The sequence below is a fragment of the Polypterus senegalus genome, chromosome 1 (assembly GCF_016835505.1).
Source record: "Polypterus senegalus isolate Bchr_013 chromosome 1, ASM1683550v1, whole genome shotgun sequence".
Lineage (NCBI taxonomy): Eukaryota > Metazoa > Chordata > Cladistia > Polypteriformes > Polypteridae > Polypterus > Polypterus senegalus.
In genome coordinates, this window is record NC_053154.1 from 45,292,219 (window position 1) to 45,308,819 (window position 16,601).

The 16,601-nt window shown below is 37.3% G+C and overlaps 1 protein-coding gene across 5 annotated transcripts in view; it reads right to left on the bottom strand.

Annotated features, from left to right (window-relative positions):
• Window positions 1-16,601, bottom strand: part of tub (TUB bipartite transcription factor) — a 236,085-nt gene that overhangs the window by 84,178 nt on the left and 135,306 nt on the right. For all 5 annotated transcript variants that reach the window (XM_039748525.1, XM_039748506.1, XM_039748496.1 and 2 more), the window contains exon 3: window positions 15,574-15,736. In XM_039748525.1, the coding sequence (XP_039604459.1) occupies window positions 15,574-15,736 (163 nt within the window). The remainder of the gene's footprint in view (window positions 1-15,573; window positions 15,737-16,601) is intronic.

Consider the following 16,601-nt stretch of genomic DNA (forward strand, 5'->3'; position numbering starts at 1 on the left):
GGGTCTGAATAAGAAACACCAGAACATATTGAAACCCAAAAACAATAAAGGTCTGAATTAACAGCCAAACAGAATTGAAAACCAGGCTTAAACTATGAGAACTACATAATAAAGAGTAAAGGCACCAACATTTTCAAGCTTGATAATCAGAACACTGAAGAGCTAAGAGCTGATGATGAAACCTTAGCAAAAATAAGGAAGAACACAGGTCCATAGCAAAAACTACAGATGAAGTGACGGCTGGAAAACTTCAGCCTAAAGCCCCTAGAAAAAGGAAATTGATGCCATCAGTGGACCTGCAATGGAAAATGAGGCTAGAAAACAAGATCAAAAATCATGCAAGGATATCTCGATTCAGATGGCTGTCCAATTAACTGAGATTTTAGTTCCCTCTCCTTTCTCTTTCTCAGATCACTTTTCTGTAAGAAAGTCAGTTTCGTAGATTTTATGAACAGTTTGAAAGTGCCTTCCACATTTTACTTCTTTGGAATAATAATGATAGATTGACAGATCAGACAAACGCACTTCGATTGTGACATTGTGAGAGAAAAAAATCCAATTCCACATCCAACCCATAACCAACAATTTTTCTTTTTTTAATCCTTTCTTTAGTCAATATAAATTGGAAGGCTAACTAGATCACTTAGATCCCCGGAGTTTTGCAGTAGCTCACGCGTTTGATTGTGATTGCGGGATGACCAGTGTATTATATGGATACTGATGAAACCAAACAAACACAAAATTAGTCCCCTCAAAATGAAGCCCCAAGCAACAGCCTGAACACTGTGAAGATTTCATTTAAAGGGCTTCTCACCAAAGATATCGAAGGGTAGCAAGACATGCAACACCAATTAATGATCAATGATTTCCATATTTGGGATACACATAGACCCAGACACGTTCAAAATTCATGGATCAAAAGCTTTAAAACTCTACACAAGCTATTGCAGGACCTTTTAGTGAGGTGACTAACAATCCAATTATTTTAACACATTGGTTTGCTATTGTCTTACAACCAGATTAGAAGTGTTGCAAGAGATCAACATAAAGATCTAATGATCAAATTCTTGTAATAAAGTAATAGAAGTCAAACAAAAAAGATAAAGAAAATTTACAGTACAGTCTGAAAAGTAGCTCAGTCGGTAGAGTGGGTGGTCCAGCAATCGGAGGGTCGCAGGTTCGATCCTGGCTCCCGGCATGAGAATGCAGCTGTTGTGTCCTTGGGCAAGACACTTAACCTACCTTGCCTGCTGGTGGTGGTCGGAAGGATTGGTGGTGCCAGTGTTCGGCAGCCTCACTTCTGTCAGTGTGCCCCAGGGCAGCTGTGGCTACATAGTAGCTTATCATCACCAGCGTGTGAATGGGTGAATGACTGTTGTGTTGTAAAGCGCCTAGGGGGGTTCTTGAACTCTAGTTAGGCGCTATATCAAATACAGGCCATTTACCATTTACCATTTAATTACAAGAAGGCCTTTGATATTACTTCTCCATCATCAATTAAAAAAAAAGAATGCAAAATAGAAAGATAACTATACCATATAAAATGGTAACATAAGAACTGACTAAACTTTCATAATTTCAAGGTGACTATTTATCATCACTGCTCTTCTGTGTAGCCTCGGTTCTGCTCACTAGCTGAGCTTTGTTTCACATACAGGTTTGTAAAATTGTTCCTAAAATTAATTGTGTTTCCCATTTTGCGATTTTTTTAATATTTTGGTTGCGGAAGGTAAGGAGTTTTACTCCCTAGGGGTTATTCTACCACTGAAACCTTTGCTACCCTCCAACACTGCCCAGATATTCCATGACTCCTTCCATGCTCACACACTCTCAGTGGCCTTGTGCACCAATTGTACTTCATACCACTCATCTGAGGTCAAATGTAACACCATCTGCACTCATTCACGCCAACTCTTTAATCTGATCCAAACCAGGATCTTTCCCACCACATAACCAGGCCAGGGGATTTTAACAGCAGAAGAACACGTCCAAAATGCTTGCAGGTAAACAAAGCCCCTATTTTCAGGTTCTGAACCAGACTAAATTTAGCCATGCTTCTGCAAAGGAGAAAAAAGTTGCAGATATGATGAAAATGGCAAGAATTTTCCTCGTGGGTTTGGCATTTTTTCGCTGTTAGAGAATTATTTTTGTTACCACTATTGCTCATGTACATTCTCAATAGTAGTAATTTAGGTTAGGGTTAGGGTTGTGTAATTAGGGTTAGAATTGTCAAAATGTCCACTGATGAAATACAATCATACAGTTTGGACTGGACCAGTGAAGTCACCATCAAAAAAGCCAGCTACTTTCAGAAAAGAACTCTTGTTTCAACAAAGCTACAAGATCAAAATTCTTTTTCAGGAGAAGGTCTAACAAGTATCTAGGTGTGGATCATGGCAATTGTATTTGAAAAAAGAAAATACCTGCTGTGAACTGGCATCAAATGGTTACAAATCAGACGGCCAGAAAGTGTATGTGTCATCAGTACAACCTCTGCCACTCTAAGCTGCTACCGGTCAATGGATCATGATGGACAGAAGGCAGCAGATAAGGGTTGGTAAACACGGTAAATACACACAGACAGCACCGCTGTGCTGCACTGTTGCACTCTTTTGCCATGGTTTTTCTTCCTTTACACCAACAACTGAATCTCCACCCTTTATTAAAATCCAGAAATTTGCAGGTGATACAATAGCCATTGGTCTTATCAAGAATGACGATCAGTCTGCTTACAGCCAGGAAATGGAGAAAATTGCCATCTGGTGTGACAGCAATCACCTGAAGCTTAACACACTCAACACAGTGGAATTCTAGAGAGCTTTCCATACACATGTACTGTACACTTTACTAAACAGAACCGTGCCAATGGTGGATTCCTTTAAATTCCAACAAACAATCATTTCCTGTGACTTAAACTAATCTACTGTTACTATACTAACATACTTCACATCAGGGAAAATGTGTATCAGAGGATGTACTTCTTGGACAGAAAGAAACAAGAACTGTTAATTCAGTTCTACACTGTTCTCTCTGAGTCTGTTCTTTGTACATCCATTATAGTCAGGTTTGAGTTCACCACCAAGCAGGACAAGAACAAACTACAAAAAAGTTTCCAGGACTGCAGAAAGACTCATTGGCACTACCCATCCTCCATGATTTCTATTTCTAATGATCATTATCAAAAATCCCTTCAACCTGAAAACTTTGTTTTCAAAGCACTCCCTATAGCTCAAAACAGTACTTTGGCAACTATGGACTGATAGAACATCCAGAGCAGCAGGGCACACTTCTTTTGATGACTAATCTAAGGTATGAACATTTGAATATCTTGGGCCTCATGTATAAACGGTGCGTATGCACAGAAATGTTGCGTAAGAACATTTCCTTGTTCAAATTGCAATGTATAAAACCTATACTTGGTGTAAAGCCATGCACTTTTCCACGGTACCTCATACCCTGTCGTACGCAAGTTCTCCACTCGGTTTTGCAGACTGGCGGCACCCAGCGTCAAAGCAGTGTTACTGTTCCTGTGTGGTTACCCTTTATTTCTTAGAACCACATTTCTGACGTGGCTTTATAAATACACTGAAATTAACCGCATATTGTTTATTAGTGTAATGCATCTGATTGTAGATTACAGGTAACAATACAATGGCCCAGGGAATAGCCATAGTATTCCAAATACCATAACTGCTTTAGCGTTGTTACTCTCACTGCACCATCTTCTTCTTCTTCTTTTTCTTCTTTCAGCTGCTCCCGTTAGGAGCTGCCACAGCGGATCATCTTTTCCATATTATTCTCACTGCACCACTCGGAGTATTCATATCACTGTATCTGAGTGTGAATCACAGCAGCAGCTGATCGGAAAGAGAATTATCGGTATACAGCATCAAGCACAGGCTTCCTCAGCCACGGCAAAATGTTTCAAAGCCTTTCCTGTACGGACCTTGCGGTTCAGAAACAGTTTCATCCCAAGAACTATAAACGCACTCAATCAATTGCTCCTTGTAGAACTGTTTGTAGTTATAAGTACAATTACCCCACTGTAAACTTGCACTACAGTTATAATATTGCACAACCTGCACCAACTTATTATGCGCGTATTTACATATAATGACAATATTATTTTTAAGATGAAATGCAGCAAAATATGTTGATTATATTATACAGATAAAACTTTAACTTCATTTAAATAATCTGTATTGTTAATAATTAAACATGTGAGGACATGGTGCCGCAGCGCTAGCAAGGGTTTTGAAGAATCGTCGTTGTAAGCTTACCGATGGCTTAACGTCTATTACAGAGCTGATTGTGTGGCAATTGGGTATTTGGGGAAAGAAAAGTAAGGACAGGAATTGCAGGTTAGTATGTTTGAAAGAGACAGTACTGCTACAATAAATTATTTCATCAAAGGTCGCGCATGGCGCAGCAGCATCTTGTGTGAGACATGAACAATCACTGCGCTGTGTTCCCATGTTTAATAACATGCTTTCATTCCAATCATCATGAAAATTATATCACGTTTACATCTCAGTATTTTAATTATTCAGAGAGCTGTAATATCATGAATGTAATGGATTCTGTGTCCCGTTGGAGAAAGAGAAAGAACGGAAGCACATAGTGATTTACACACATAGAGTACATAGAAGATCAAATGCAAAACAAAGCATTTAACGTGCTAATTTAGTTACGATAGGATTTGGGAAACTAGTAAATTAAATGATTTTAAGATGAAGTTTATGATAGTCTACTTTAATGACAAAATAAACTACGTGATTAAAGTGGAAATTTCGAGATTAAATTGACATTTCGTGCTTTTTTCCCACTGTGTGCCTATTTTTTTTTTCTCTGTACCCTATTAAGCTTTCATATGACACTCAAGAGACTGGGCTATGATTCGCCTTTTCACGGAGACTTTGATATGTGACTTCTTTTTTTATTTCGGGCACTGTGCGACTTTGTGAACGTGAGCTTTCGAGTTTCTCCAACACGTTATGTCAGGGGTGTCGAACTCCAGGCCTGGAGGGCCACAGTGGCTGCAGGTTTTCTTTCTAATTCTTTCCTAATCGGTGACCAGTTTTCACTGCTAATTAACTCCTTTTCTCTTCATTTTAATAAACCCTGTTTAAAGGATTCAGTCCTCTGAATTGATTTGTTTCTTCATTAAATGGAAGCTAATCAGAAATGAGATGTGAAATGAGCCGACAGATGACCAGCTAAATTGGGTCTTCAAACTCCAACCAATTTCACTGCAATCACTTTCTTAATAAGAAGCCAATTCTTGCTGTTAATTAAACTCATTATTTAATTCCATGGCTTGTTGCTACTCTCATTCTGCCATAGCACACATTCCCAAAACTGTCGTTTTTCTGCTTTTTCTAAGAACACTGTCATAAGGTTTTGGTGACCTCGGAAATCAGCCTTACTGAGACCAACACCTTTCTTTATTTTCAGATATTTTGTGATGGGCACAGGTGAGCTGGTCATATGGCAGCTTGTTTTGTGTCTCATTATTGTTTGGCTGATAATTAAGGAAAAAGAAATAAATGATTAGGGGCATGAGTCAAGTTAATTAAAAGAAGTAATCAGCACTAATTAAGAAGATGGGAAGAATGAAAACCTGCAGCCACTGCGGCCCTCCAGGACTGGAGTTCGATACCCCTGCGGTATGTCACTTGATCAACTTCCTTTTGTTGATTATACCACTGTTTAAATCAAAAAATAGTAAGTTTTTCCTTTGCTCCACTTGGTATTCTCTGAAATTCTTATATTTTCCCCCGTGCTTTTCCCATTGTCCTTTCACAGAACGCTGAGCTTAAGGGCTATTATATTGCATATTCAAAGAGGCGTAAATCTAGGAGGAATTTGGGCGGGACAGCACGCACGTGCATTACTTTTAACGTTGACCGGGATTTATGGAGTGTAAGAACGTGGAAGTTGGAGCACGCACAGATTCCTGCATCTGGCTTTTGTGCTTACGTCATGTTATAGTGCGAATTCTACGCACGGTGTTATGCATGAGGCCCCTGGAGTTTTGAAGTTCTGAAGTCCACCACCAACTTGTTTTCTGATGCACCTTATGACAGAACCAAGAAGCTCAATTACACAGATGATCAATTTTATAAGGAGGCGTAACATCTATGTGAACAAGTAAGGAGTTTCAGGTAGTATATCAGTTAAAGAATACAATAAAACAACATTTTTTAACAAAGAATAGAAATATCTCTGAATACAAATTTGTAAAAAACACCCTGTTGATCGAGCACACAATACCTAAGCATAATTAACAGAACAGATGGTTTTTTAGGCTTGATGAACAGTTTTAGGAAAAGACATTAGCAATCCCCAAAGCCAAAAATTTCTTTAACCTGCTGAGTTAAACAGACATAATTCTGATGTGTAGACGGAGGTGGAAATGCACCTGAGGACAGGGTGCAATTAGTCAGGACGATGCTTGTTTGCTCCCTGTTTATAGTAAAGATGTGTTGCTTTGACCTCCAGAGACATCCAGTCATTATTCTCTACACCAACATACAGTATGAGGAGTTACAAAAGTACACCTGAGATTAAACACCTTGGTATATTTTAGGTACTTGTTGTATGACAGCCAGCATAGAGCTGTTGTATCAAATATCTCCCTGCAGGAGATATTCGTTTTTGTAGAATGTTTACACAGGAGAGTAACAACAAAAGGAGCAACCCAAGTATGATATAAAAAGGTCAACTGTCATATCAGGCCTGACAGCGTAAAAGATGGCTCAGACTGTGCCTGTAAGGTGCTTAGTCTATTTAGTGCCCTCACAGATAAGCACTTTTCCTCTGGACAGTTTTCAGCTGCCATTTCACTTCTCTTAAAAGGTACTGGGGGGTTTCTATAGGCAACATTCTCTCTGAAGTGCAAGCAAATAGCAGCTCACTGTGCTATCATAATGCAAATTGCAAGCTGGGATGCAGCACCCCCAGTTCCTCACATCCAACACCTGCAACATTCTGGATGACACAAAAATAGTGTGCCGAAAAAATAGTTCAATAATATTTTTAAAAGTGGAGAATCAAATGCTATGGTGTTGCTTCATTTACATATCCTAATACAAGTAGCCACTAATCTGGTCCTATTTGAAAAATATGGATATCCAACATGCTGGGATTCTAAAGAATACCCTGAGATTCCAGCATTACTGTAGTAGAAAAGGAGACCAGGAGATTTCATGTTGCAAATTGAGCAGAAGAATACAAAGTACAGTATTAGCAAGGACGCTGCAAGGGGAAAAAAAACTGCTTACCCTTACTTAGCACACCAATTCTCCCTTTAGACTTTTTTAGTATATCTAAGGCGTGCTTCTGCTGCTGGACTGATCCATGACAGATTGGTTTGGTACATTGGATAAGACCCGGGCCTTAAGCCGTGAAGCTAGTGACGCCAAAAACAAGAGACCTTCCTCTACTTTTGTGCAGACAAATATAAGTGGATTTTGCTTAAAACTGGGTTGGAACAATTAGACAGCTCAGTGAGAGTCACATTTCTAAACTAATCCAACACTTTATGAAGATAACGCTCAAAGTATGGGTGATAAATTTAAACTGCAAAGAGCACCGGTACACTTGTTATTCTGGTCTAACAGAGAGTGAGTTTTGGATTACAATAATATGTCTACAGTTGAAAAGTCTCTTAAAAAGACCCCAGTTCTACATGTAAATGTGTGCAATGTGTGCACATAGCACATTGCATATATTAAAAACTAGCAAAATACCTGTGCTTCACAGCAGAGAAGTAGTGTGTTAAAGAAGTTATGAAAAAGAAAAGGAAACATTTTAAAAATAACGTAACATGATTGTCAATGTAATTGTTTTGTCACTGTTATGAGTGTTGCTGTCATCAAGAATTTGATTATCATTATTTCTTTCAATCAGGTTTGTATTTGGAGGATGTGTTGTGTTCAAGTTATATTCCGTGTTTGTCAACAATTGTAAAGATAACAGGTTTTATTCATCAAAGTGTTCACTACCCAAATCGGTACTTGTGAATCTAAGATATTTAACAGGCATTCCCGGTTTTAAGTTGTGGATTTGCCTGTGAATATTTAGCGGTAGCGTGTCTATGAACTTAATTTAACCCTTCCCACTCCTGCAAAGTCAGTTCACGTGAGCTGCTCGGAATACATGCATTGAAGCTTCTCAGCTGTGCTTGTGCTATCTCGTGCGATCTTGCGATGTCCACAGCTTTATTTAATGTTAGCTCAAACCTGGTACTTAAAAGTTTCTCTCGCACTTTTGCTGAGTTTGCGCCAAACACTATTCTATCCTTGACCATCTCATCTTCGTTTGCATAAGCACAGTCCTTCACCAGCAACTTTAACTCTGCTACAAAGTACTGAAAAGTCTCATTTATACCCTGCGTCCTCTCATTAAACTTGTATCTCGCAAATATCGTATTCGTCTTAGGCATGACAAATGCCAGCGGCAGTGTTCTATGAACCTAATTTAAAGTTAAGCTTTACACCCTGCTTTCCTATTCGTTTACATAAGCACAGTCCTTCACCAGCAATTTTAACTCCGTTACAGCGATTGTAACTCTGTTACAAAGTGATCAAAAGTCTCATTTATGCCCTGCATCTTCTCATTAAACTTGTATCTCGCGAATATCGTATTCGTCGTAGGCATGACAAACGCCAGCGGCAGCCTGTCTATGAACTTAATTTAAACTTTAGGTTTACACCGTGCCTTGTTTCCGCAGTAGCTGCACTTATAAATATGCTTGTATGCGTCACTCGCTTCATATTCTTTTGCTGCCTTCTCAATTGTGTAATGCGTTTTTTGAACAGGTTTCATTCATCGAAGTGTTTACTACCCAAATCGTTACTCGTAAATCTAAGATGTTTAACAGGCATTCCCAGTATTAAGTTGTGGATTTGTCTGCGAATATTTAGCGGCAGCGTGTCTATGAACATAATTTAAACTTAAGCTTTACACCTTGCTTTCCTATTGATATGTGTACAAAGGCTTGTTCAGCGTCAGAGGGTTTCCGCAGTAGCTGCACTTATGAATATGCTAAGCACAGTCCTTCACCCACGAATATTTACCTTACATGGACAGGCACTCAATTACATGGGAGGCGTGATGATGCAGGACGCAACTCCGCCTCACACAGCGACCGAGTTGCAGGCTATGGCCATATATATGGACGAAAGTAGGTTCCAGTTATGACCGTTATGCGTAGAACTTCGAAATGAAACCTGCCTAACTTTTGTAAGTAAGCTGTAAGGAATGAGCCTGCCAAATTTCAGCCTTTCACCTACACGGGAAGTTGCAGAATTAGCGATGAGGCAGTATAGATTTATTAGTATAGATAAACATAACCTGTTGGGACCAAAAAACCTTCCTGTAATGTCAGATTAGACATTTGTACTGCCACCTGTTGGCATGGAGGTTTTGAGGCGGAATCAATTGTTAAATTCCCTCTAAAAGTCAAGGAATACATGTATCTCTCCTATCTACGTAATTGTCTACAACGTAGAATTCAGGGGAACTCCTTCCAAGCAACTTTTTCTGTATCACACTAGAGACCCTGAAGCTTTACTTTCAGGGCACCATGTGCATCTGAGCCTCTAGCCCTCCGTGTTGACCCACACTGGCATGAGGATTTGTGCTCTTATTGCCAGTGCAAGTCTTTCCTACTATTTCCAAGAAAATATTACTCTGTCCTAAACCATCATGGCGGTACTCTTGCCCTAGTTGTAGCAAACATACTTGAAATACAGAATATTGTGCTTTTAGTGGATTTCTTTGACTTTTAATACATTTGTTTATGTTGATGAAAATTAATTGGTCCATTTTTTGTTTTAATACAAGAATGCAATACTCATATCCCACATCACTACATTTGAAATGGTAATAACAGAATGTCTTGTTTAGGGTTCTTCTCTAATGTAGTATCCTGGATTTAAAACTTTATAATTTATTTTATTTTTTGCCCTCCACAAACAAATGTTTTGCTCAGATGGACAGGATAAACTTAACACTTAAGGAGGTGATTAACATCAAAGCATCTCCTCTTCCTGATTTGTACCTCAGTTTAAAAATATCTGTGTAAAGAAAGCAGAAGACCAGGATGATGCGCCGGCTGTATAAACTGTGAACAGATGGACACCATGGGACTAGGAATTGCCAAACTAGTTTACAGCTTGGGAAAAGACAGAGTCTTTTGTTGAATATTTTATTGCTTGGGATACGGACATGCATAAACAAGATCAAAAACTCTGAGAAAACTCATACATCCTATCGACAGCCAGTAAATCAGGTGTGTGTAAAGACACATGTCACAAAACCCCATGTGGAATTTTAAAATAAATATGACTTATCTGACGGATCAAAGAAACAGCAAAAACAGCGACGCTAGGAAGTGGAGGAGAGCGAAAGATGTGCAACCGTTTTCATATGATTATCCGCGGGAAGCATCTCATGAATAACTTCTATTGCATAGTCGAAAGCTAACCTTTGACATTTGTACTCTTTTTAAAGCCTATATATATCCAAACTTAGGGTTAGGGTTAGGGTTGCTATGTATATTCTCTTTTATACTTTCCTCTACTGGTATTATTGTTCTTTAATAAATACCAGGTTGCCTTTAACTTTCCATACTTTGTCTTTATATCTAGAGTGAAATGATAAACTGAAAATTAAGATAGTTGTATGGGAGTCAGCCATATTACCTGCCCATAGGGTTTAACAAGGATAAGAGGTTGCTCCTCGAAAGAAAAGACAACTGCTGTAAAAGCAGGGCATATTATTTTGTTGGTAAGTGGCATATCCAAAATAGTTGCACATTTAATTGTGTCACGATGACACCCATATGTATGTCAGTGCCGTTAATAGTAAGTTCTTAAGTAGAGACTCCTATAGAATATTGTGAATTATATTAAGGCTCCATTGTCTATTTAAGGATATTTACATAAGTAAAAACTCCTAGTCTATTGTAAGACATATTCTCTATTATCTACTTAAGGATATATATGTGTGAATGTGAAGGGGTTCTAAGTAGAATATTGCGTGGTGACTGACAATTAGGTTTTCACCTGAGACTTTGTCTATAGGATCTGTATGTGTGATAATCTTACAAACCTAGTAACAGTCTTGGCAAGTCCTATAAAACCCATGACAATACACCTAATTAATATAATGTTCATTATAAGGTACAGTTTTGTTTTCTGGTTCAGCATGTTGCCTTCATCTTGTGAATATATATTTTAAAAGATTATATTATTATTATTTTCTGGATTAGGTAATTTTAATAATGATTTATATGCATAAACAATTAGTTGCTTATTTAAAGGAAAATGTTAACCTGAATGCCTTTAATTTTTATTCAGTCTAAAATGTTTAAAGTCAGGAAATATTAACAGCCAAAGTTTCTTTTTTTCATTTTTGCATATTTTTGTTTTCTTCTTTTATGAGTATCCTTTTGGAATTTTTTTTATTTCCTTCTTTATTGCATGCTATTATTTTTTGTGAGATTTGTCTTGTTTATTCACATTGTATCATTGTGTTATGATGATTGCATTAGTGACATGCTATGTGCTCTGTGTGCTGAACCTAATGGGGTGGGGACCATGCAGCTGAGGGACCTCCCTCAGCCCTATAACATAATCTAGAGCAGGGGTGCACAATGCGTCATTCGAGATCGACTGGTAGATCGGAAAGGTAGTGCAGGTAGATTGTGTTGCATTCAATTTTTTGTTTTTAAATGTTAGTCTATCATATATCCTCCCTATGGCATTTGCCACTTGATTGACATACACGGCGGCCAGTCTGAGATCTCTTTTCTTCTAACACACCGGTCATCCCTCATGTATGATCAAACACGCGAGCTACTGCAAAACTCCGGCTATCTAAGTGATCTAGTTAGCCTTCCAATTTATATCGACTAAAGAAGGGATTTTAAAAAAAACTGCTGGTTATGGGCTGGATGTGGAATTGGAAGAGGATTTTTTTCTCTCACAAAGTCACAATTGAAGTACGTTTGTCTGATCTGTCAATCTATCATTGCTATTCCAAAGAAGGAAAATGTGGAAAGGCACTTTCGAACTGTTCATAAAAACTACGAAACTGACTCCCTTCCGAAAAAATGATCTGAGAAAGAGAAAGGAGAGGGAACTAAAATCACAGTTAATTGGACAACCATCATTTTTCACTCGGCTGATTTCAAAAGCAAAGGCAGACACACTGAAGCATAGTTCCGGGTGAGTCACTCGATCACTAAGCATAAGAAATCCTTCCAAGATGGACAGATGATAAAAGATGCCTTCATTGAGGCAGCTGGCTAGAGAGAAATTTCTGCTGAGATTTCAAGAACCCTGGTCGGAGAAAAAGGAGTTTTTCCTGGTCATTAAACATGCAGAATACAAGCAACTTAATAATGATCAATGGCCGCTAGACTTGGCATTTTTTTTCCGATCTTACCAACAAGTTGAATGAGCTTAATTTACAGCTGCAAGGAAAACAGAAAACCATGGTCAACATGATTAGCTCAGTTAATGCTTTCAAACAAAAAATGTAACATCTGTCCTCAAAGCTGCTGCGCCTTGATTTGGGGAAGATCCAAAACTTCGCGTCAGAGCTGGAGACGCAATGGAAGGTGTGTGCGCAACTTGACAGCATTCGCTACACAGAGCAGATTGAAAATTGCCTGTCAGACTTTATCTAGTGGAAAAAAAGTAACGATTTGAGTGTTCCCCAATGTAGCGGAGTAAGAGTAGCGTTTCTTCCTCATAAATGTACTTAAGTAAAAATAAAAAATATGGTGCAGTAAAACTACTCTTAGAACTAAATTTTTTTTAAAAAGTTACTCAAGTAAATATAACGGAGTAAATGTAACTCGTTACTACCCACCTCTGATACTCAATATATATATATATATATATATATATATATATATATATATATATATATATATATATATATATATATATAATTTTTAATGTAGGTAGATCATTTTGACCTGGTCATTTTAAAAGTAGCTCGCAAACCGAAAAAGTGTGGGCACCCCGATCTAGAGACTGCAGCAGTCGTGATGTGCTGACTCCACTGGCCAGTCACAATAATTAAATAAGAATGGAAACAGGAGATGGATCAAGGTTATTTTAGCAGGCAAAGGTCAATACCAGGAAGAAAATAATTTAATAAAAAAATCACAATTTCATGTTACCTAAGGAAAAAATGACATGAAAGTCATGATTAATAAAAAAAAAAATTAATTGTCAAATATCAAATTCACTAATGAGAATGGCAGATTTTTCATACTTAGTCAGAACAGACTTGGGCCAACCAGGAAGTGCATGATACTGACCCTTTTACCCTTGACCTGGCGACGTCATATGCTGCACAATCCTGGCTGATCTTTCCTAGCAACTGCTTGGTAACCTGACCAAACAATGCACAAATGCTAAACTCATATTACAATCAAAATGGCATAGCTTTAAAACATATTTATTTTTTAGACAACATTAAGAACATTTCTAAATAAAAAAAATGAAACACTTGTGTTTATTAGCCTCCCAAACACCCAAACCAATGTCTTGGATATGCTTAATGTTCAAGAATTGACTGCACAAAATTAAAATACATCTCAGATCATGGCAAGTCCCGAGGCATTAGCTATCCTTCGTTTATGTTGTTTGGTTCATTTCAGATTCCTGATTTGGGAAGTGATTTTGGTTTGATTTTCTCTGCTTTTAAACTTTGCTCTCATTTCTTTTCTTTTTTTTTGTGTTTGGACCTAATTCTGTTGTAGTTTGGTTTTCTTGTAGGCAGGACTTTCCTTTTAGTTTAGTTTTGTTTTTAAGTATTTTTGTATATAAACTCTTTAATTCTGACCAACTTTAAAGTTTTTCCTCTCCCATTGAGCCTGCACAGGCCAGAAAGGCTCATTTTTGAATTTTGTGAGCTTCACAAACTTTATGCTAGTGGGGACTATCTTGTGTTTTACGGACCTGTGGAGTATAGTCTTTAAGTATTACTGAGCCGGAAATTATAGCAAATATTGGTGTTTACAGCTAAACATTAAAAAATACAAACATGTCTGAAAATCTGAGCTATCCTCAAACTGAAATAGAACCAAAGACTCCAAAAGGTTACCCACATAGTGGTTTTTATTATAAAACAAAGGCATCAAATAAGGAGCAAATACAAAGTATAAAGGAGTAGTAGAAAACAAATAATCTGTACTTCAAGTGGCCTTCCTAGACACATTAATGTCTCTAACAAACCTTACCCACTTATCCTCCTTATGCTTTCTGCAAGCTCACAGGCTCTTTACTTCCCAGGTCACTTCCACCTCCTTTGGAGACACTAGCAGCGCAGGAACTAATCTATCTTTTGACCCAGGACCCTATGTTAGACTCCATCTAGTGAGACATACATAACTACTTAACCCAGTAACAATTAGGACCCCACACATACAGTAAAATAAAGTCTGATGTTGTTCCCAACTGGACTGAATTAACACTAGAATTACCAGAGCCTACGATAAAAACTCGTAAATCCGTCCCACATTAAATCGCTTCTTAAAACCGTTCTCACTTCTCCGCCAGTGTCTTTTGTTAATCTAAATGTGTTGATAAAAGAAAAGCTGCAATCAGCCGGCTATTCCATCAACACAATTGTTGTGTTAGATTTGTACCTTCTGTGAAAATATTTCTTTGATATTTGGACTTCAGGCTTCATACATTATATAGTTTATGCCTACATTTTGTCAGCTACTACTAGAATATAAAAAAGTTTCTGTTTTAACAATGTGTTTACACAGATTACTGTAGAAACGGAACAGACATGAAATGCATGTGTTTCAAACAACGAAGAGCATGAGCTGGGAGAAGTTTGTGCACGCTCCAAGTCGGTGGGGGGATGGAATAGCTGGCTACTTGCAGCTTTTTTTTATCATTTAGATTAACAAAAGACGCTGGCAGAGAGGCAAGAACGGTTTTAAGAAGCAATTTAAGGTGGGGCGGATTTATGAGTTTTTTCGTAGGCTCTGGTAATTCTAGTGTTAACAAAGGTTGGCTAATAAGGAACAATAAAAAAATGTACACTACTAATTTCAATAATAGATAAATTAATAATTTGTTGTAGTGTAAATGTGATCCATATGTTATTTAGCTTTCAAAATATTTAACTTAAGTAAAAACTACTAACAAATAAATATACTTTATTTGTAAAAGTAACATATTTTTACCTTATCCAAATATATTATTTGTAAAAAACAATACAAAAATATGTAAAATATGAACTGCATTAACAAATGTACAAATTATTTCTTAATATTTTATTGAACACAATCAACAAAAGTCACTACTATAATAAAAAATATAATAAAAATGTAGTTTGGGCAAACAATCAATGAATTCTATGTACTTCACATTTATTACTGTAAGAACCAGTTGAAAAAATGTGTTGCATAGTGTATAAATATGTTAAATCATCAAAGTAGCATGGATATTGTAATTTATATTTCTGCAGTGTGGTTTAAATTCATACAGGAAATCTTCATGCACATACTTAGTATATCAACCTAGAACTTACCATGATATATTGTGCTGTTATTACTGCTCAGATAAGACTCCACAAGAGGAGCTTGTTCTTCAGATTGCTTTGTTCTCCGGGTTCGGGATCGACTATCCACACTTGACTGCACCATCAGTGGTTCCTGTCTCTTCTTTTTTTGCTTCTGTTCTAACAATGCTCGCTGGAAAGAATAGATGGCAATTATGCAACCAGGATGGACTTACTATTTACTACTTCTCAGACCTTACAAGTGTAACACCATAAAATTCTTGAAACACTTGTATGTGCATCTGGAATGCTTAATTACTTTATTCTATTTAAATAACTTTAAATATTTACAGATTAATGTAACAGTATATTATTTTTCCAATATGAATAATTTTATGTAATTCCTGAATTAGCAAACCAAATAGTATTTACCATAACATTGAAAATATCCTAAAGTATATGAGTAGTATCAAGGGATAAGAAAAATTAAAAACATGTAGACAATATTTATTGTAGGATCAACATTGAATGGAAAGAGTATAGATTACATACTGTAGGAAACATCAGCAAATCAACAAGTGAGAGGAGACTATTCAGTCAATGAAGCTCATTTGTTTAGCTAGTAGCCAAATTGTCTCATTCAGATACTTCTTAAATGTTTTCCAAGTTACTCTATTGACTATGTGGCTCAATAGTTCATTCCAGATTCCCAACATCTCTTGCCATAAAAATTGCTTTATTACATCTATCCAAATTGCACTTACTGTTCATTTCCACTGGTGTTCATGAGTACGTGATTCACTGTTAAGTTGAAAGAATTTTGTGGGATCTATTTTGTCGGTACCTTAGGGAATTTGAACAAAACCTAGGTTAGGTTTCCACACAGTCTTCTCTGCTTGAAGTTAAAAAGGTTTAATTCTCTGACTCTTTCAGAGTACAACATATACTCTTCTTCTTAAAAAGGGACATTGACAGGAAGTAAGCATCATCTGGAGGACCAACACTCTTAGGAGATGTGTGTGTGATCTAACAGTGTGCACATACCCCAAAAGAGAAAA